The following is a 21,368-nucleotide window of genomic DNA, read 5'->3' on the forward strand; positions in this document are numbered from 1 at the left end:
ACAAAGCCATTATTCAGTATCTGTAGTTGCTAACACCATGAATGTTCATATTACATTTCTGTACAGGTGGTAAAACTGGGCTTCTTCCTCAAAGCTTTTTGAAGTGTTTTTTTGTTTGTTTTTGTTTCTCAGGTGATGGTGTGGCTTTGATCTGTTTTTACAACAGCATTATTCTCACGTTTGGCTCAGGGCCATCTCCAAAGCTACTGGGTATTTCTTCAGTGCAATGCAACTCTAAATAAAAATGGACAGTTTACACTAATTAAATTCCTATAAAGTAAATCAGTTGTGCTGAAGTGTGTATCACGTCTACATATCAGCATTTTGACTTGGCAACGACACAAGCTTATTATCAATCCACAAAATATTTCCATGTCATTAAATAATGTTTGAGCTCCTGCCGTGTATATGTAATTAATTAGCAATTCACGTCTGTTGTGTATATTTAAAAAGACTTATTGGCAGAACGAGGAGCGTATCAGTGTTTGCATCTAGGTCTTTCATTGTATAGAAATGAGATGGAGCTGGAGGGATTGTTATATTCTTTGGCTTTGTTATTACAAAATACAATATGGGGACTTCTGCTGTTGAGTTGGCAGAGGCTTATAGGGATGTGAATTGGAGCGTGTACAAATTGGATGGAAAATAGTCTTCTTGCTACACAATAGACAAACAGCTTGGCTGTTTTACATGAAAAAGTCCCCCCTTTCAGCAATAAGCTGCATAACGTGCTTCACAGGAAAGCATGTTAGGTGCATCAAGTGACATTTGAAACACTTAGGAATGAATATTCTTCATTTAATTAGTTTTATATATCTATATGATTGATGGTGTATGTTTATGCTCATGTGATTGTAGCCAGCTGTAGTTGCGTGGTGGTTCAGGATGTTGTTTTGTTTTTGTCAGAACCTTTATACTGAATGGTATCTTAGTCAGCAGTGACGATACACAGTTAATTAAGCTAATTTCAGTTTGGAGTTTGTAGGGATCAGTGTGGTCGAACCTTTTCAGGAATGAAGCCCAGGTGTGCTTCGCAGAACAGCGTGTTTTTCGTCTAGAGACTCAGAGCATTTTCAGTTGGCAAACTCCCAGAGCCCTGCGTGAACCCGCACTGTCAGTTTGTGAAGAAACAGGTGAAATCAATTCATTAACCATTAACACTCAGCACTAAGGGCAATCCAGCTGGTCCTGTAGCATGCACAAATCAGTTCAGATATCAATATGCCTAACAGGGTTTATTTGTTTTGAATACCACACTAGCGATAACTTAGCATTATTGATGACTGCAATTAACAACTTTTGGCCGGCATAAGTATGATGAAGATCCCTAAATATTCTAAATCTGACAAATCTGACATAATTGTGGATTCCTGGAAGTGATGTATTTACTTTCTGCCGGGAATGAAATTAGAAGCAGTCATGTCTGTGGTATTGTCTGGGTTTTCTACATGAACAAAATTCAGCATAGACAAATATCGAAGCTTGGGGTTCAGTTCAGCCATATTGCTCTGCTTCCTTCTACTCACAAATGTAGCCGCCATTAAATACGGGTTTGTAGTTAGTGGGTTGGTTAAAGTTTTGATTTAGATCCTGCCAAAAGTAATTTTAACTGTTGTGAAATTCAATCTAACACTTTCACTAACAAAATACACTATGGGATTTTCTTCAAAGATATCCTCAGAAACTATGTATGTGATGTTTCATTAGAAAGATATACAACACAGTGAACATTTTTGAAAACATATACAATCTTAATTTGTAATACCCCCAGGAAGGTGAAATTACCTTAAACTCATGCAGACAAAACCTAAATTACTGCAAATAAAGCTATAGACTTTCATAGCTGTGTTCAATGAGACACTCATTGTCAGTAGCACAGAAACTCCCTGCTACAATAAAATGGAGGCTATTAATGATTAGCTGCATAGTGTTGAGCTATGCTATTACATCTGCTATGATCAGGACTGAGGGGAATGAACTACCGGTATCTCATATCAGTTTGCCATTTATATATCAGTCAGCCGAAGACAATCTTTGAAAATGCCTCTTTGCAAACACATGTATATTTAACTTACCATGTACAACATATATAAAATATAATATTTAACATTTTATGTGTATATATTTTTTTATTGTTTTTACTGTTCTATCTACTATGGACCTAGGGCTGTGCCGGTAAAAGGTATACCGCCTCACGCCCTCACCTCAAATAATTATCGTGAATACGTCTCTGTTTGGTGCTGCGGTAAGGTCACTGCACTGTGGTGCGGAGATCCGGGTTTGAATCCCTGCTGTGTCCGTTCTATGAGCAAGGGCTGCGAGCATAACATTTAATTCTAGGTTAGATTCCTACACCAGAAAATACATTATGGCATATTATAGTAATATATATTTTGTACAGATAATTGTGGGCTATTTTTGTTGTGTTTTAGTATGTAGTATTTTTATGCTGGGAAGTGTGTCTTTGCATAGATAGCTCTGAAGTCAAACACATAGCATGCATTTCCAACAAACTATGCCACTTGCTTGCCCCCCCCCCCCCCCCGGCTCAGGTTGACCAGTCTCATGCATTGACGTTGAAAACTTGAGCTATGTGGCTTTTGTCATTCACTTTCGTCATTCTGCACAGAATCAAAGCAAAGTCTGAGCATTCATTGTCTAAATGGTCAGATTCTGTGCAGAATGACTGAAATCTGCGTGACGTGAAACAAGCGACAGAGGGATGCCTGGTAGTGCTATACTTTCTATAGGAAGCCTGCTTACTTACAATATGTTGCCAGAGTTATCGCTAAAAAGGGCTGAGATTAAAGAGTTGAAGAGACTACAACTGCAGTGGGTGACTGTTGGATTTAATTAAAGGCTGTTTTGCAATCGTTGTAGGACATTCATTATTTGATCTAAATTAAAGTGATCAGGTTTTATGTAGCTACTGAATTGAAAACTATCTGTTATTTATGATTTATTAATAGATCTATTAGTTTTATTTATTTAATTTGTATATGACCACATACTAAATCTGTTATTTATGATTTATGAATTTTTTTGGGTTTGTTGATTTTATAATGTGTAACAACCTCCTACCTCTTCCTGTTAGGATATATTTCTTGATTAAATAAAAAGTGAATTTTAAGTATAAAGCCTTTCCTTTATCAAGAGAAAATCATGCTTCAATTCTGTATCAGAAATGAGAACACAAATGATTCAGGAAATAATTGTGCAAATTGTGAACGCAGATTGCTTGAGACATTTTCATTTTTTGTGTCTTTTTTATGATAATTCTTCTGAAATAAAACGACAGCTAAAGATAGCCTCATTTTGTCTCAGGATCTGAAAATGCCCATTTTCCAGTATGTCTTATTGCATTTCTGGTAAGTGGATTTTGATTATAATTAAAACTTTTCAATCCTCAGTTTCCTGTCCTTGGGTTTCAGCTGCACTGTTTGGGAGGGGAAGGGTTAACCAGCTTTCCCAAATTGCATTAATGCACCTTTTGTTGCTAAAAACCTGCTGTCAGCACGAGGGGATATAGTGCCTTTTCTACAAAGAAATCTCAAATTATGTTTCTGTAATTATACATACAATGGAAATGTTTTCAGAATTGCCACTTCCTCTAAAATGCTCATTTTGTGTAATCATCCAAAGGTTCGGAGCCACTAATTACCAGAAATTGTTCTACACATTACATGTTCCAAAGGTCAATTATAGGAGAATGAAGAAAAATGTCAATCCAACCAAATGCGTAAACCAATTTTCTATTACTGCCGCAACATGTTTTCTTTATTGCTTTTGTTTTTTTCCATTCACTGTTTACAAAGCATTCAATTAAAGTGATTCATTTACCAGGTACTGAGCAGCTGAACGTGGCTGGTATTTACAGAACAGAGCTTTTAAAAGGAGGAGAAAAAGCGTGACTCTATTTGAACTACCTGATTTTTTACAATCGGATTGATATAGGGCAGATGTTACTGGTCTGCACCTTTTCCATAAACATGTGGCAGTGAGATAAGCCGCGCATAGCCTCGCCATCGGCTTTCTTTACTAGCTCCTCCGAGATTCATAAAAGGCCTACAATTGTGAAAAACAATATTGAATAATCTCATTAATATCTGGAATTTTACTACAGTTTCTCTGAGCGCGTGAGCTGCTCATCCTTCGAGTTGAAACGAATACTTCCCAGTCATACGAAACATCTTGTCTTTCTGTCTCTAATACTGAGCTAGAACACGGCTTCCTGGATTTGATTGGGAATGCATCTTTATGATGTACAGTAATTGCTTGGTTATTATTTTGCTGAGAATAAGCAGAGGCTGTATTAATGGGTACATTGATCATGCATTATGAATTTAATGTAAGTGCTTCAATGTACATTTTTGGTTAAGGTCTGTGGAATGTTGCTTCTTATTTTGCATAGCCGTACTTGTGATTTGGGAAATAAGAAAGCATGAAGACTACAAAACAACAGCACCTGCATATAGGACCGGACAGATAGGTAAAGTATTTTGCTTCTCATACCCATCAATTACAGAACCTAGTATTTTCAATCTGCGGAGTACAGCAACTTCTGGAATCTTCTTCTTTTAAACTGAGAATTCAGAGAATGCATATAAGTCCAGTGGTTTGAAGCTCTTCCCAAATCAAATAACCCATCCATTCAAATACATCATGCTTTAAAATGCCTCGATTGGTATTCAGGAAGAGCTCGTCTTATGGAGAAGGCTGCTAATGACAAAGAAAATTCTGTCTTTGTGGTTTAACACCTTGTATCTGTAATATATTACATATTGGAACGAGAATGTTCAGAATAAGGATTTAGGTGTTGCATTACTGTGCAAAGATGCCTCAGATCGTCTGTGCATTCACACTTACAATGCACATGGAGGGGAGGTGTATTGTGAGGGTGAGAGAATACACGTGTGCACTTTGAGGAGAGTAATGCTTTCCTGTATAGTGCTGCTGACTGAATCAGTGCACTTCATCGTTTTTACTCGGACCTCCATACACTTACGGAAAAACAAGAAGTAAACATGAAGCATTAACTGATTATTGAGTTAGATTGTTTATGTGACAGGCCACAGTATGTGACAGTATTCCCACTTCACTGTTTTTGGCATTTCTATAGTATCTAACAGATTCACACAGGAAAAAAGAAAGCTAATAAAACAGTATTATTTTACAGATCTGTTTTTCACTATGCACATTTTTCTGAAGTTTAGAGATTTCAGAAAGCTGTACAATTATTTTAAGCGTTGCTAGATTGAGGCTCGATTTTGTATCCTTTAAAACATTTTCTGTTGCAAGGACTTTGGAACTGCATTGCTACACTGTGCCATGTATTGTTACATACACATGTATTTATTTTTGAATCAGGGTAAGGTTTAAGCGCTGTCATATTGTGGCTTAGATACTTCAGCTCCAGTCCCTTGCTTATTGAAGGGGGGGAATCAATTTAGATATGTATACACTGCAAACGCTGTATTATGCTGAACTTTCCAGCACCAATATCTGATGCTGCCTGCAAATATGACAGATGGGTCTTTAATAGGAAAGCACAGTTAACAACATGGCTGTTTACAATATTAATCTTCAAAATATGCTTCGTTCTGCCACCTTGAAAGCCAGGTTTGCACAAATCCCTCTTTATTGCAGCATATGTCAACAGAAATGAACTCCCATCTGCCGCTGGGTTGCTCGGTGCTGGGCATTCAGCGACTGGGGATCACAATACCTGGGCCCTGTTTGTAATTACAGGTGTGTACTAAGGAAGGCAACACATTAATCAGCCTTTTAATTATAGAAAGGTGAGTCTTTTGTTCAACCCCTACATGCTGAATTCACTGGGCACTGTGATACCAGAAGAACCCATCTGCTTCTTTTCTCAGAGTATGTTTGCTTTGTTGGATATTGCCTGCTGAGGGCTGAGAGGATTTAAAACCCCCCTGTTTAAATATTAACCTGGCGGAAGGGCTTTGGCTCCACCTCTACCATTGCTGTACCAGAGTTATCTCGTTTGGAATCGGCTCATTTGCTCATTCATTACAGCTTCCAGGAAAAGCCCCCCCGTCGCAAGGGCCCGCTCCCATTGTTCGATACACTCGGCGGCCGCAGCCAAGATGGGAGCAGTATTGGTCATAAACCACTTACTTGTTACTTTTTAGCGTCTTAGCGCTACAGATTGTGGGTTGTAGGGTTCGGATTGCGAGGAGCTTGAATCTGGAAGGCTTCAGTTTTCCATACAGGGCACTGTGTACTGGTTTTGTCCAAATGTATTTAAGGTATACCCCTCATCTGAAAAAGGTATAAGAACACAGAACTTTCTTCACTGTGTTTGACATGAACAAAACAAAATCACTTCAAGAAAACAAGTGTCTTGATGTAAAGAAGAAATATTTTTTTTTTTACTTGCCAAGTCAACATAACTATACAAATTGTAGTTTCTCTGTCCAATAGGAACTATCATATGAGCTGTAAAAGTACTGTTTTGATGGATCTAATTTCCTATGGTTGGGGTCGACAAAATTAACCCCAGTTATTACTTTCCACAGATAATCTCAATACTACTAAATAAATCAAGTAGTTAGTGTTAATGTTGTTGTTGTTTTTTTTTTTTATTGAAATACCCTTTAATAACTTGGATTAAACTTGTTTGGCAGGTTTTGACTATTGCTGGTGGTTTATAATCCTCAATCAAAAACAGATAATCTTTGACATCAATTCTATCAACTGTCAAACTTAAATTTCCAAACAGCTTAACATTTTAACTGATTTCTCTCTCTCTTTCTCTCTCATTTGCAAGTGGTTTCAAAGAGGAGGGCATGTGGAGGGCAATAGAAATACAGTTGTACAGTAATTCACAACAGATATTTGGAAACGATCTCTCTATTTATTTTTTGTTGATTTAGTATTTCTCTTATGTTTTTCCAGGACGTGCTGAACACAGTCATCAGGCACTGCTCCCCACGGTTCTTCTTTCTCGCCCTACCTGGCTTCACCATGCTGGTGGGCGACTTCATCACAGCTGCCGCCCGGGTCCTCAGCACCGAGGTGCTGGAGGTGAGCATGACGGTGTTTAAACCTCACCCTCCGCCCAGCCCCGAGAGGGATGAAACTGCAGCAGCTAACAAGGTTCAGATTTCTGCCCTGGAACAGGTGCTCTGCTCATTAGTGCGCTGTGAACCTGGGCTCTCGGGGTAGATGCCATGGCAGCCGAGGTGTGAAATTGCAGTATAAAGTGACTCGGCCCGCACTGCAAAGGCGTTTCATCAAAAGGCCAGATTGTGAGAAAAAAGTCACCAGCGTAGAGCCCTGACACACCAGCGTCACAATCTTGGGTTTCAAATGCTTATTAAGCAGGAGGGCCGAATGTGGAAATTTCCAGGTGCACAGAACAAGAGGCAGGGCAGATGTGTGGACATCCAGTACTGCCTGCTTTTGCTATCAGAATTGTTTGATTGCATGGCCTTAACGTAAGGCAAACACTGTGCAAATAGTTCCATATGTTTAAGTACACAAACAGTTTGTTGCAGGTGGTTGTCTGTCATTTACAATCAATTGAACTAGACCTTTATTACGGTAGTTTAAAATGTAAAAGCACTCTGAGACCCACCTTAAACATCGAGTCGTGTTTTATTTCTCACTTTAGATAGTTATTTTGTCACTAAATATCTCCTTAAAATATTAGTTACGTATCAAAGCCATTTTGTTATAAAGCTAACAGATACCGAATGCACACAATTAAGTTTGTTCTCGAGTGTATATAGAATATTTTACCAATATTTTAGAATTTCAAGGTATAGTAATCATATGTATGTATATAAATAGTAACACAATCGTGATGTTTACCTGTGAAATTAATGATGTTCTATAAATAGTAAGAATGACTCGTTCTTGTTTTTGAAGGCCCCTCGGATCGAAGCACAGACTGTTCTCGGATCTTTAGTGTGCTTTCCCAGCCTTTACCAACAGATGCCCTTACTGCAGACAGTTCCAGGAACCTCTGATATCATCGTAGGGAACGAGGACATTAAGGTACCGAAAGCACACTGTGTGACAGTAAAGGAAACAACTGTCTTAATGTGTATCTGCATTACTGCTCAGAGCAGCTGGTAAAGGGACAAAGTGCCTGATATGTTTGTACACATCAAATGCCTTTAGGGTTCATCAGTGCTGTTGTTGTTCTTCTTTCAGGACTATTTGATCAACATATTACTGAAGATTGCAAGGAATGAGCCCAGTGAGGGTGCAAGGTATGCGACTGGACAGAGAATATGCAATTATATGTATTATTATTATTATATCCTAAATATGTATCCTAAAGTAATTACTTCATTTTTTAACTTTCTAATATAAATTCTCATAAAAAGCCACTGGAATAAAGTAGATTATGCTAATGACTAATTAAGCTGCTGTGAGGGAGTATTTCCTTTTGTAATGTTCTGTAATGCCAGGGCGGAGGGTAATGTGTTTCATTTTGTGTAGGTGTATTGCCATTTGCAGTCTTGGTGTCTGGATCTGTGAAGAACTAGTGCAGCAATCCAATCACCCGCAGGTTAAAGATGCAATAAACGTCATTGGGGTAACACTGAAGGTACGATTTCCAAATATTATCCATATTTTATGTTTTTTTCTCTTTAAAACGGTTCTAAGTGGTTATCCAAAGCACAAGGTGACTGTTTAGTGTAGTTATTGTTAATGGCTTTTGGTTTATTTAATCAGAGTGTAATGATTGATATTGTCTGTCTTACTAACATGCACTTAAATTGGCAACTGAAGGCCTTGTTAAAATACACACTGCAGATAGCAGCATAGTCCATAGTGAATTAATTAAGTAATATGTAATACTGTAGGAACCTGTACTGCATGCATCATTTTTGCAAAGAAACTGACTGTTTGTCTGCATACACAAGAGACCCCATTTGGTCAAGCCAACTTGAAATTTAGGCAAAACAAATTTCTCTTGAAATCTTAAGTGAATATGATCCAAAATATGAGCCAAAATAACATGTAATAAAATGTTTTAAGTCTACAATTTTCCTCAGCTTTCTGTAATTTCAGCCCTTTTGTACACTGATATCTGTGCTTCACAGACCTATTACCTGCTTGGTACTCAAATAGGTTTTGGAAGGAATCTGCGGTCACCAGAAGACAAAAAATAAATAAATAAATGTTGGTGCGGTGCCATTATTTTCAGGCTACCTGTTCCCATTGCAAGTGTGTGCTCAGAGGATATGTGGCAATTTAAACAGTTTCATCATCCAGCCTCCTGCTGCAGCAATTGTTGCACTAATGGAAAAGTAATCATTTCCTCTTAGGAACTTGCAATGAGGAATAAAGTGTCCAGAAAAAAGGAAAAGCTAAATAATTTGCTAAAAGCAGGTGGTGAACTCTAAGATTTAGTATCTTAGATGGGTTTCACGTCGTGTTAAAGCATATTCGCCTGATCGGAGAGTGTATACTGGGGATTGAATCCGACTTATATACATAGACAATACTTAGCACCAAAAATAAACAAGTACATACTTATTTAACATACAGGTGTTAATGCCAGTTGGGGGTACAGTACCATAGTTTCGTGTAGTTAGTAATTTTGTTTTTTCTATTACATATATTCTTAATGAAGGTCTTATTACTGAAATGCTTACTATTGAAGAAGAAAAAACACACAGGCAAGGGTCATTATAGAGGAATGTGAGAATGAGATACTTGCTCGTGTGTTACTCATTTGGAAAGAATCATAGAAACACTCAAGCTGAAGGCTATGCATGTATATTACAGATGCTCAGAACTCATGCCGCTTCTTCAGATCCGCTTAATAATAAATACTGACACTCCTGGCAAGACTCTTGACATTCATTCTGTAGGCTTTTGTAATGTGTTGCCAAGGGCAGAGCATTGAAGGCCTGCAAAAGAACTCACTTAGCTTTTCCAAGTTAAAATACAAGGTTTTGTCTCCGAACGTATTAATAAATTTTGCTCTTTTGGAGAATTTGAAAGCTCAAAGCTTATATGTTTGAAATTTTACAGAACAAAATGTAAAGAAATGAAAACTACCGTCATTAAGAATACCTCCTGTAGTCTCTAGTTCCTCAGTTTTCGAGAGCGTGAGTCATGATTTTTTTATGATGATGCATCCGATTTTTAGCCGTGTGGAAAAAGAAACAAACAAGTGTGTGCATCCCTGTCTCAGCTTTGATTCGACGTGTGGAGTAGGGCTTAGGGCTTTGCTCCAGTAAAACTCCATCTGTGTAAATGGGATATTGTATATCAAAATAATGTGAATTACTTTAGAATAAGGATAAGCGTATAATGAAGTTTGACTGCTGTTCAGTCTTTCAAAAAAATAAAATAATAATTAGTACAATCTCAATGTTTGTGCCTATTTAAGACAACCTGACCCCCCTGAGTATAATGCTGTGGCAGATGTTTTTCAACACTTTTTCTGCTGACTTTCTTCTAATGTAGAAAAGATTTTTGTTTAATTTTTATAACGTGATTTTCTATTCACGGGGCATAAGTACAAGAAAGGTATTGTTTATTATATCACGCTGCTACTGCCTGACGCCTGCATTTCCTCTGCAGAAAATTGCCTTTAATATTAAAACACAAAACAATCACAAGGAAAAAGAAAAACGGTTAAATAACACTAAGCACTGATGCCTTTATAATCCATCGTTCTTTTCCCCCAGTTTTCCAATAAAGCGGTGGCCCACGTAGCCTGTGATGTGTTCCAGCTTCTGATCTGTCACTGGCAAAACCTACAGAGATACGAATCCTCTCTTCCAAAGAAAATCACTGAAGTAAGTAATGCGGCCACGGAACAAGCTGAGCCGAGCGTGCGTTCCCCTGCCTCCCCTCCCCTCTGATAAAACTCGCTCGTTGTTCCCTCAAGCATTTTCCCAAAAGAAAGTGTACATTTTAAGGCAAAAAAACTCTCTCGCAATTAATTTTTCCATTTACAGATTTTTGTGGCCACAATAGCATTCCTTCTGCCGAGTGCGGAACATTCTACCATGGAAGCTGACAAAAAGGTAACGTTGTAGCAGTACAAACTCTCCCCTCCTTTATTTATAGAATCTGCCGAGCACCCGTCAGTTGTAATGGAATTCTGTGCAAGCCTGTCTTCCGGAAGCTTTCCTGCTGCCTAATTGATTATTTTTGTGTAGCTTGTTATGGGCGAGAACACAATGTACTACTAATGGAAGGCTTCTCTTTTTTGTATTACTTAGCTAATGGTATCACTGCTCCTCTGCCTGCTGGATTGGTGCATAGCAATACCTCTGAACACACTGCTGGAGCCTATTACCATGCCTGTGCTCGAAGATCCTTCCTCACAAAAAGCCCCTCTGTTGGACTATATTTACAGAGTAAGTATGGCTTTATAGCCTTGCTGTCTGCCTCTTTCTTTACCTTAACTGGCTCTGGTGAGAAAATACATTACTTCAGATCAAATACATGTGTTTTTGTACACAAAAAGTGATGCCCACAGTTACAGAAAAAAGCATGTTATTTTCAATGCATTTTGGGAGCCCATTTTTCCTCTCGATTGAAAATGGAAGAGACCACTGCTGGTAGAAAATGAAATAAATGAATGTCTTGGCTAATCAAAGGCACGGACAGAAAAGTCTGAGCTCTGTGAAGATTTATTTTTTTAAATGCCTAAATTATTTAAATGAGCCATTGTTAGGATGATAAAGATGAAGGTTTAATAATGCAGAATCCAAAATCCAAACATGACCCCAACTTCAATCCGAGGCCCATCTGCTGCCTTCAGGTTAATTGATTTTTTTTTTTTTTTTTTTTTCCAACATTAGTAACCACATCAAGGCCGCATTTGGAATGCGAATCAAAAATTAACTAATTTTTTCATAAATCCTCTTGCGTTACAAAAACACTAATTGCAGTTCTGAAAAGTGGCTTCCCAACAATATAAATATCAACCTAAAGCTAAATGAATCCAGTTAGTATCTGTTAATTGTGATGTTGTTTTTAGGATGTCAGCAAACAATGTATTTTAAGACTTTTAAGATGTTGCTGAAATATTCAGATTTAACAGCGATATATCAGTCAGTTCACATTACTTTAAAATGTAAACTCATAGACATGTTTATAAAGAGAAGACTCAAGGCATGTCGGATTCCTGACACCATTTTAAGTATGGAAATGTAATTATTTTGCTCTGAGCTTGTTAAGCATGAATACAACAAACGTCTGCCAGTGTGGTTTTAAACGATTTGGTTTCACATGTCAAATGCAAGCGCAGTGTTTCTGCATTACATAACCCATCACTCAATTGGCTGTATATTCTACCTTCAAATGTTTCTTTTCTGTTTTCAGTATCCAGGATGTTTGTATTTAATATTTTTCCCCCCTGAAATGTACGCAAGTACACACACACATACTTATTATCGAGCTGGTTGGTCCACCTTGCACTACAGCCTGAGGGGGTATAGACTGTGGGATTCATTCAGATGCTTTTAAAACATTAGCCACACAGGAGTCTCCACTGACACTTAGATATCTTAGGTATCCAGAAAAATCCAGTATCCAGTTTTTTGTTATATATTTCACACTGATTTTGCCATACTGTTACTTTTCTGACAATTTAATTCTAGACCTTTATTAATTGGTCCGCTATTCATACAGTTTTTTTGTGGCTGACAATTCAAGGGATGACACTAAGATGTGTACAAAGAAAGGACACATTTTAAGCGATTATACCCATAGAGGTAATGGGATACCCTTATTAAAGATGCCAGTCTGTAAAGCGCTCTGTGGCTACCCTGCGAAGGGCGCTATACAAATTAAAATTGATTGATTGATTGATCATAAGCCCTCCTAAGCAGCTTTTTTGTTCTATTTATTTAGGGAGGAACTTTACATAATTCCGCAGCTTGTAAATGCAACTCCAGGGACAGCGTTTTGACTGAGCTGAGATAAGTCTGTGCAGCACAGCCATCTGATTTTAATTAAGTCCTAGAGGAAAAGAAGGACATGTGGATGACAATGAAATTGTGTGACTTTGCAATATATCTAAATTAATGGTGAGAGTTTGTTTTGGGGACCCCATACAGGGCATGTGATGAATCAGAAGTCCCTCCTTACATGTGTGAAAGAGCAAAGTTGTATTGAATAGATCTCCCCCCAGCCTCGCCTTGGTTAGTCAGGTACTTGTTGTGTTGCAGCACTTTTATTTAGAAAAAAAAAAATCATGCAAATCTGTGTCGACTTGCAATTGTCAATGTTTATTTTGCTAAAGGAAATGAGAAACCTGTACTGGGCATTTTCATCCATTGTATGATTTTTCACAATTACATTCAAGAAAATTCCAACCTTTCTCATGTGGGACTTGAGTCTAAATACCAAGCCAGATTACACTGACTTAAATTGTTGTCAATTGACAGCTTTAAAAAGGTTAAAGCTGAAACTTGTTGAACCATATTTGCCATAGGGAACTGTAGATGTTTATTGGGCTTCCTTCAATTAAACCTCATTATCCACAGCAATACTACAAAGCACAGGAGCTTTTAATGAGAGAATATTAAGCGTATATTTTAACACTAAAGTGAACACTTTCCCTACCGGTGGGTCACCTGTTGTTTAAGGAACAGTCTTTCTGCTCTTGAAATTAAAGGTCCTTAATTAAAGGTTAAAGGTCCTTGAATGATTGGCTATCTACTTTGGGATAAGTAGCTTTGTATGGAGAGTTATTTTATTAAATGTTTGTTTATTGTTTTTGTTTTTTCTATTTCATTTGTAATATTTCCATATTTTGCAACACCCACATTGAAACTCTGTCCAAAGGTGAACCTTCAGTGCAACTTCTTTTCAAATCTCATGAAAGAAACATTGAACATTAAAGCTTCTAAATTTATTCTGGAACCAAAACCCAAGTCAGCTGTTTTACATTAAAATAATACTGTTCAATTTAATTAAACTACTGTTTGTGGTCTCTCCCAGGTGCTGCACTGTTGCGTTTATGGGTCTAACCTCCACACCCAGCAAAGCCATTATCTTCTCAGTCTAGCTGACCTGTCGGCTACAGACTACGACCCTTTCCTGGCTCTGGGAAACGTCAAAAACTCAGAGCCACTGCAGTCTCACTCCACGGTGGATTTTGGCAACCTGCTCACGGTGGCGGAGGGTGAGTTCTCGGCATCGCAGCCGCCTTTGCTAAAGTCACTGTCATTAACAGGTCAGTCTTAAGGGGATCAGCAGGGTGCAACCTTAGATTTGTTGGCACAGAATGAAGCAGGATGTCACACTAAAGTGAGGTCATTTAAAGCCTGCTGTGCAGTAGATTGCCTGGCTGGACCGCGTGTATATCTGCTTGTATAAATATGCTTATAAGTAAGAATGCGGGTTAAGAGATTGGTGTTTGTTTATACGTATATGTCCGTCTAATGCACAAGATGTTGTTGGCTTCTTGGTTAGAATATGAGACCGTCTCCCACTGTTTTCTCTATCCAAGTAGTTTGGTTGCAGATTGCTGTTATTCACAAATGTATAGGTTTGTGACGGCTACATAAGTGTACAATGTGAAATTACTTATATTTTTTTATTATCATGCCTGTATTTTGTTTAAATAACGTATGCCTTGAAACATTTACATATGAAGAAAACTACTATATATATATATATATATATATTATACATTATCTGAGGTGATGTGCAGCACAGAGAAGAACGAAACCAGGAAGTTACCAAGCTCTTTTCAGTTCATGTGAAAGTAATGTTGGGTATAATGCAAAAAATCCAATTTTCTCATGGTTTTTGTACCTCGGAGGGAATCAATAGTATTTCAGGCAGTGTTATAATGTGAATGTTTTCTTTCTATGGTTTAACATGAAGAGGAAATGTATTCCATTTGGCATGAATAGTCATGAACATTTTAATGATTAAAATTCAGTATCAATGGTACGTAGAAATCTATTCTTTGGATTACAAAGATGCTTCACTGCTTAATGAGTAATAGGAATCTTTTCAATACTGTCAGAATCGAATGGCCTTTTCATAGCCTTTGATAATTAGATGCTACATACAAAAATCTGAATGGCCTTAACTCTTAAGCAAGGATTAAAAAAAAAAAAAAAAAAAACAGCCCTGTTGTAATTATGTCTCAAAGCTATATTTGTTCATTTATATGAAAGGATCCAGAAGAGGAATAAGTGCAAGCACATGTGTAGTAAGGCAAATGATTGCAAGTTATAGTTCTGGAAACAAATCTACATTTTCATCTGAACTTGAGACATGGTTACCTGTGATATTATTTACTATTTGAAAAATCCAGACTGAGCAAACTTTTTCAGTTTCATTATAAAAAAAATGGTATTTTTCTTTTGAGACGGTTGGAGCTCAGAGCATTATGAACATAGACATTTTAGGCAGGATGTGGATTGGGATTCTGCTTCCATGCGCAACATTGCTGCTCAGGAGGCTTTCTGAAAGGCTTATTGAAAGCTTGCACTTTGGCGGCAGGTTTGGCAATGCTTTCCACTGCTGGGATGTGGAGCGATGGAAATGGAGGTTGTGCCGGCCACTAGTGCCTAGAGCTGCACTCCTGCAGGGCCTTGAGCTGCTTCCATTGACGATTGTCAGTCTAACCAGGCGGTCATCCTGTGTGCTTTGATCTCCAGTGCATCAGGAAATACCTGGCAGTCGTAAATGAAATAAAACCAAATTCAACTTGAGTCTCAGACATGGAAGCAGGAGTCCTGGGGCGGTGATATTGTGGGTCTTTTCAATCAAGAGTTTTGTAGTACTGGCAGGAGGTCACATGCGTAGTGCCAGAAGTCAAACAAAGTGTTTCAGCTGATGGTGCTTGACGGTTTACATAGGCCTCAGTTAGTGTTTGGGCTCAGGGCTTACCGATACGTAATATAATAAATGTATTTATTATGTAAAATAAATGTATTTAAATATTGTCATCTTTACAGTGCCTGAAATAAGTATTTTTGTTATGTTTACTGGAGCCACTTTGTCTCAGACCAACTGTTAAATATTCAGTAGATGGTTATAAAGTAGGGTTTTGGTAATTACAGTGGCCTTACTTTCAGTCTTATCACCACTAGCTCAGGAGGGAAACCGTCCAACAGATGGATTTTCAACCAACAGCCACTTAATCCAGTTACCATTTGGCCAGTCATCTGTTATGTTTTTTTTGTATGTGTGGGTTGTTTGTTTGTTCTGTTTTCCTGATGCTTAAAAGAAGGTTTGTTTTATTTATATCAAAATTTTATTTAAAAAGATGACGGTTACACAGGTTGATACTTTTTACTTTTTTGTTTCAAGTTTGTAACACATGGATTTAATAGAATTATGTTCACTTTCACACACAGTGATATTTTAGGATGTCAGTAAACAATGTATTTTAAGACTTTTAAGATGTTGCTGAAATATTCAGATTTAACAGCGATCAGTCAGTTCACATTACTTTAAAATGTAAACTCATAAACATGTTAATAGCGAATTTGTCTTTTCGTTCACATAAACTCAGAAAAAAACAACATATGAATCCAAATTAACATGTATTTATACTAAAGTAATTCAAAAATGACTAGAAAAGATTTAGAAGTGAGTAGTTTTTCGAGATTTACGATTATACTGTATTTACTGTATTTTTGTATTACTTTAGTGAACGAAAAGACACAAATTTGCCCATTTTCTCATTGGAAATAGGTATATTTCAAAATATCACTGTCCTGGTCACAAAAGCAAAGTTTGTGGGGAATAATTGCCATTTTCTATACTTTTGAGGCATAAGCAATTAGGAAATAACACTTACTACCCAGGAACAAAAACAAAAAAAAGTGTTACACGTTACAAATGTCAAACAGTCTTTGAAAATAATTCAACATTCACATTCATTATTAAATGACTGTCCTTCTCACAGCCTCTGCCAGCTTTTTCATGAGTGCAGTTATGAATGGAGATCCCATTCATTGCATGATAGCCTGCTAATGTGTATGTAATATCCATGTTTAAATTAGCAAACATTATTCATAATGAAATAAGAGCAAGTCAAGTGCCATTAGCAGTATATCAAAAATTGAAGATGTAGCATTGACCTTTATGATAATATATGGGCAAAAATACAAATACAATTAGGATTGGATTTGCACAATTTCAGGTCATCTTGTCTTTGTCTAATTTGTACTGGGTAGTCAGGATCATGGAAACCTGGATTTTTTATATTTTGTATTGAAGAAAAAAGTAGCAATTCAATAAGGAAGGACGATAATATACATGACTTCAACAGGGAACTTAACGGTCATTGGATGGCACCCATCTTGGGTAGATCTGGTTTTAAAAAATGCCCTTCTGTTTTTTAGATTACGATCCTACTTGATCATTCAGTTTGTTCTTGTTTTGTTTTACTTTGCACTTTGTCTATCTTGTCTATTAGTATGCACCCTGTGTATAGCTATTAACTGTTAGATCTGTCAATTGGACTGTTTTTCCAAAGAGACTGATTTTGCCGCCAGCACTGCTCACAGTTTGCCGATTACACTTGAATGTGTTTTCTTCTCTACTGCTCACCTGCAGTCATGTTCAGGTGTGTAATTATGGGGGATTTGGTTCAGGACTGGAGTGATGATATGTGATGCTGTACATTTTGTTCATTATTCATACAGTTCTCTTCAAGTGTCCTGGGACTGGATTGTCAAAAAGCTCCAGCAGGAATGGTCTAAAAACTGCTTTGATGTATTAATAAGAAAGCAAACCTATGTTTCGTAGCTGATAAATTCATATATGCTTTTTTTTATGAACCAAATCCTTTGAAGTGGTTGGAGAAAATTGAATCATTTTGTTTTTGTTGTTGTTATTTAATACAATTCTGGAAAGGAGTAACAGCACAGCACTTGGAAATCAAGCATCATACTCTACTTTACATTTCTTTTCTTTAGTGGTCTAATCTTGAATCTCCTCTCTTTCTATACAGACGTGTCAGCATCTGTATCAACAGTTTTTTTTCCCTTTATTCTTAACATATTTTTTTATTTGTATTTTCAGAGAAAAGGCGAAGGAATATGGAACTGATTCCTCTGACTGCTCGCATGATCATGACCCACCTGGTGAACCACTTGGGCCACCATCCTCTCAGTGGAGGTCCTGCTGTCCTTCACAGTCTCATCAGCGAGAACCACGACAACCATTATGTGGAGTCCTCCGAGCTGTCCTCCGAAGTCTTCAAGAGCCCCAACCTGCAGCTCTTTGTGTTCAACGACAGCACTCTTGTTTCCTATCTGCAGATCCCGGCGGAAAGGACTGGAACTGGTGAGCCACCGATGGCTTCTTCGGATGTCCGGGTCATCGTGAGGGACATCTCAGGGAAGTACTCTTGGGATGGTAATGTTCTGTATAAGCCTTTAGATGGACATGTCTCCAGTCATGACGGCAACCACAAAACCACAATGCATTTTGAGAGTCCCTGTAGGGGAGACCAAGTGAACTCATCTGGTTGGGATTCTCTTGACACTGAAGAAGGGCGAGATGTGTTGGACGAGCTCCTGGAGAGTCTTGGACACAGCAGTCCTGAATGCCTCCCGCAGCCCCAGCTGAAGCTCAATGTTCCGGCTCCTTCACCGTTCGGTATGAACTTAGACCAAGAAAATGCCATTATTGAGACCATCTTAAAGCAGACCATCCAAGAGGAGGAACATGTTAAGAGATGGAATAAGGACTTCAGCATGAAAGTAGCTAGTCAGGAAGAACCAACTCATCAAGAGCCCAAAGCTCCTTTCTATTTCTGCCGGCTGCTGTTGAACGACCTGGGGATGAATTCTTGGGATCGAAGGTAAGCTTCTTCCTCACTGTCCTCTATATATCATAGTGCCAGTGGAGACCAACAGAATGAGCAGAATATAAGAAACCAGGAAAAAGCAGACCCATTAGAATGAAACCTATTACACTTAAAGTGATTAAATCAATAGTGTGGAAATACTTTGTGTGTTTATACAGCTGAGATACTGTTTCAGAAAGACAGAGAATGCTTTGCTTTCCAAATCTCTCTGACTTTTTTGGAGGAAGTTAAAGCCTTGTTTCAGACAAGAGCCTAGAAAAAATCTAAACATTCATCCAATTGCAGCCCCATTATTTTTACATTATTCATATTTTTTTTTAAATACTTAATCGTATATTGACTTAGTAGACTCGGTAGAAGTTACTGGTTGTCTTTGCAGAGGAGGAGTCTTGAGGGAAGAGTCACATGATCTGGGCAACCTCAGAACTGAGTCCCAGTTGGTTTTCCGCCGGGCCCTCCCTGGTTTTCCCCCTGCTTTGTGTAAACAACATGGATCAGAACTTTATAACTCAAAGCCATACATTTTCTGATCCTACAGGAAGAGGGAATATTAATACCCAGTTATCCATACACAATATAGAAGAGATACATGGATGGAAACCTGGAAAATGAATTTTAATTCTCGTGAATGCAAAGTGTTGGGAATAAAAAAAATAATGTTAGTATACAATGCCAGGCACAGAAATGGATGGCACTCTGGGGAGAAAAATAAATGTTATAGTGGATTCATTACAGTCATTATCATCTAGGCCTTGTGGAGAAGCACTTAACCCAGGCATCTTATTTGTCCGTTTGTTATCTAAGAGCATAAGAGAACAATTCCGTAGAGAGAATTGTGCGCTCCTGTAATACCTTCATTAGACCACTTCGACAACACTGTACTCTGCTCTGTAGAAGGTTGCTCTTACTGGAAGTTCAAAGAAGAACTACTAGACTTACTGGACTGAAAGACACAAGCAAGGATGAAAGACTAGAAGAACTCAGTATATTTTGCCACAGATCATGACTGGATTCTAGCTGTTCTCAGAAACTCTGTGTCTATAGAAGGTCTACACCCCCTTGAACTTTAGTTTCGTGATTTTCATGCATTTAAATTAGTTTTTTTTTCACTTATCTGCTCACCATTCTCCACACTGTTAAGTTAAAAAAGGTTTTATTGTGAAAAAATAGTAAAAATACAAAACTGAAATATCATACTTGGATGAGTCTCCACCCCCCTGAGTTAATTGGTGGAATTGGTGGAAGCAGTTAAGTTGTGAGTCTGTTGGGATAGGTCTCTACCAACTTTTCACACCTAGATTTGGCAATATTTGACCTTTCTTCTTCACAAAACTGTCCAAGCTCTGTCAAGATCTTTGGGGAATCTTCATGCCAAGTATTTTTGATTGAATTTAGGTCAGTGCTCCTTTTTGTTCTTTAGACACTCCAGTGCAGCTTTGGCTGTGTGCTTTGGGCCGTGGTTACGTGGTATAGTGTAATAGCTTTCTTCATCTCATTTAGCCACAAACAACTTCACAAAAGTAAACGACACAGAAGAAGAGTAGTAATAAGACAGACAAGGATGTTCTGTTGCACTTATTGATCATGTTAAGATTTTGATGAGCAGGAAGGTTAATTACAGGAAATTGAGATTCCCGTGACTCCTGCGATCCTCACAGAGGATCAAAATGACAGAATAAAACAACAGGCACATGTCTTACAAATACATCTAGGGGAAAAGGGAAGAGCATTTGTTCGGAATTTGCAGGAATAACCCGACACATTTAATGAAACAAGTTTACAACAAGATTTCAGAAGTATGGGGATTTTAAACGTGTTCCTCTATCTTATTAAATAGATGTGATGGGGGTGTATTTCATTATTAAAAATGCATAAAGCATACCTTGAAATTAAACAAACTTACAAAGGTACACTTTTAAAAATGGAAAAAAATCCTAACATCTCTAAACCAGGGGCTTTAAAAACATTTCTTTAACCTTATGTTGATATTAGGATTAAGCACCTTGGGCAGAGAGGGGATTGTATGTGTAGCATAGATGTGTCCCTGAGACACTGAAAGACTGGTCAATATCGTCCATCAAGGTGTGAATATCCTACCAGTCTCTAACATCTATAATAATTTCTTCACATAATTGAAATTGGAGAAAGCTTCATTTTTAAAAGAGTTGTCAGATATGTTTATAGTGCACTTGATTTAGTTAATTGCACTAATTCAGTTCCTTATTGTTACGATTGTAAAATGTCATAAATGGTCATTATGGACAAAGTTTCAAAGATTGTCTTTTCCCAGTGTGGGGGATATTTTTATTTTCCATAATACAACTGTAATAGTCTAATTTGTTTGTTTGTTTGATTTGTCTTATTATTTTTAACAGGAAAAGTTTTCATCTGCTGAAGAAGAACTCCAAGCTCTTAAGAGAACTTAAAAACTTGGATTCAAGGCAGTGGTAAGTTGGTTATCTTGATCTTTGAGTGCCACTTGCTATTCAATCTATAGTTTAATAAAGTGTTTACCCTGATAATGTATGAAACCACTATTGATATACGTATATGTATCAGCTGTTCTGAGTGA

At 37.7% G+C, this 21,368-nt stretch overlaps 1 protein-coding gene across 5 annotated transcripts in view; it reads left to right on the top strand.

Annotated features, from left to right (window-relative positions):
- ralgapa2 (Ral GTPase activating protein catalytic subunit alpha 2) overlaps positions 1–21,368 on the top strand; it is a 140,836-nt gene that overhangs the window by 66,492 nt on the left and 52,976 nt on the right. For all 5 annotated transcript variants that reach the window (XM_066721915.1, XM_066722177.1, XM_066721997.1 and 2 more), the window contains 10 exons: positions 6,922–7,050; positions 7,897–8,025; positions 8,185–8,243; positions 8,476–8,584; positions 10,683–10,793; positions 10,956–11,024; positions 11,223–11,360; positions 13,954–14,137; positions 18,007–18,790; positions 21,172–21,243. In XM_066721915.1, coding sequence (XP_066578012.1) covers positions 6,922–7,050; positions 7,897–8,025; positions 8,185–8,243; positions 8,476–8,584; positions 10,683–10,793; positions 10,956–11,024; positions 11,223–11,360; positions 13,954–14,137; positions 18,007–18,790; positions 21,172–21,243 — 1,784 coding nt within the window. The remainder of the gene's footprint in view (positions 1–6,921; positions 7,051–7,896; positions 8,026–8,184; positions 8,244–8,475; positions 8,585–10,682; positions 10,794–10,955; positions 11,025–11,222; positions 11,361–13,953; positions 14,138–18,006; positions 18,791–21,171; positions 21,244–21,368) is intronic.

The sequence above is a fragment of the Amia ocellicauda genome, chromosome 1, assembly GCF_036373705.1.
Source record: "Amia ocellicauda isolate fAmiCal2 chromosome 1, fAmiCal2.hap1, whole genome shotgun sequence".
NCBI classification, from domain to species: Eukaryota; Metazoa; Chordata; class Actinopteri; order Amiiformes; family Amiidae; genus Amia; species Amia ocellicauda.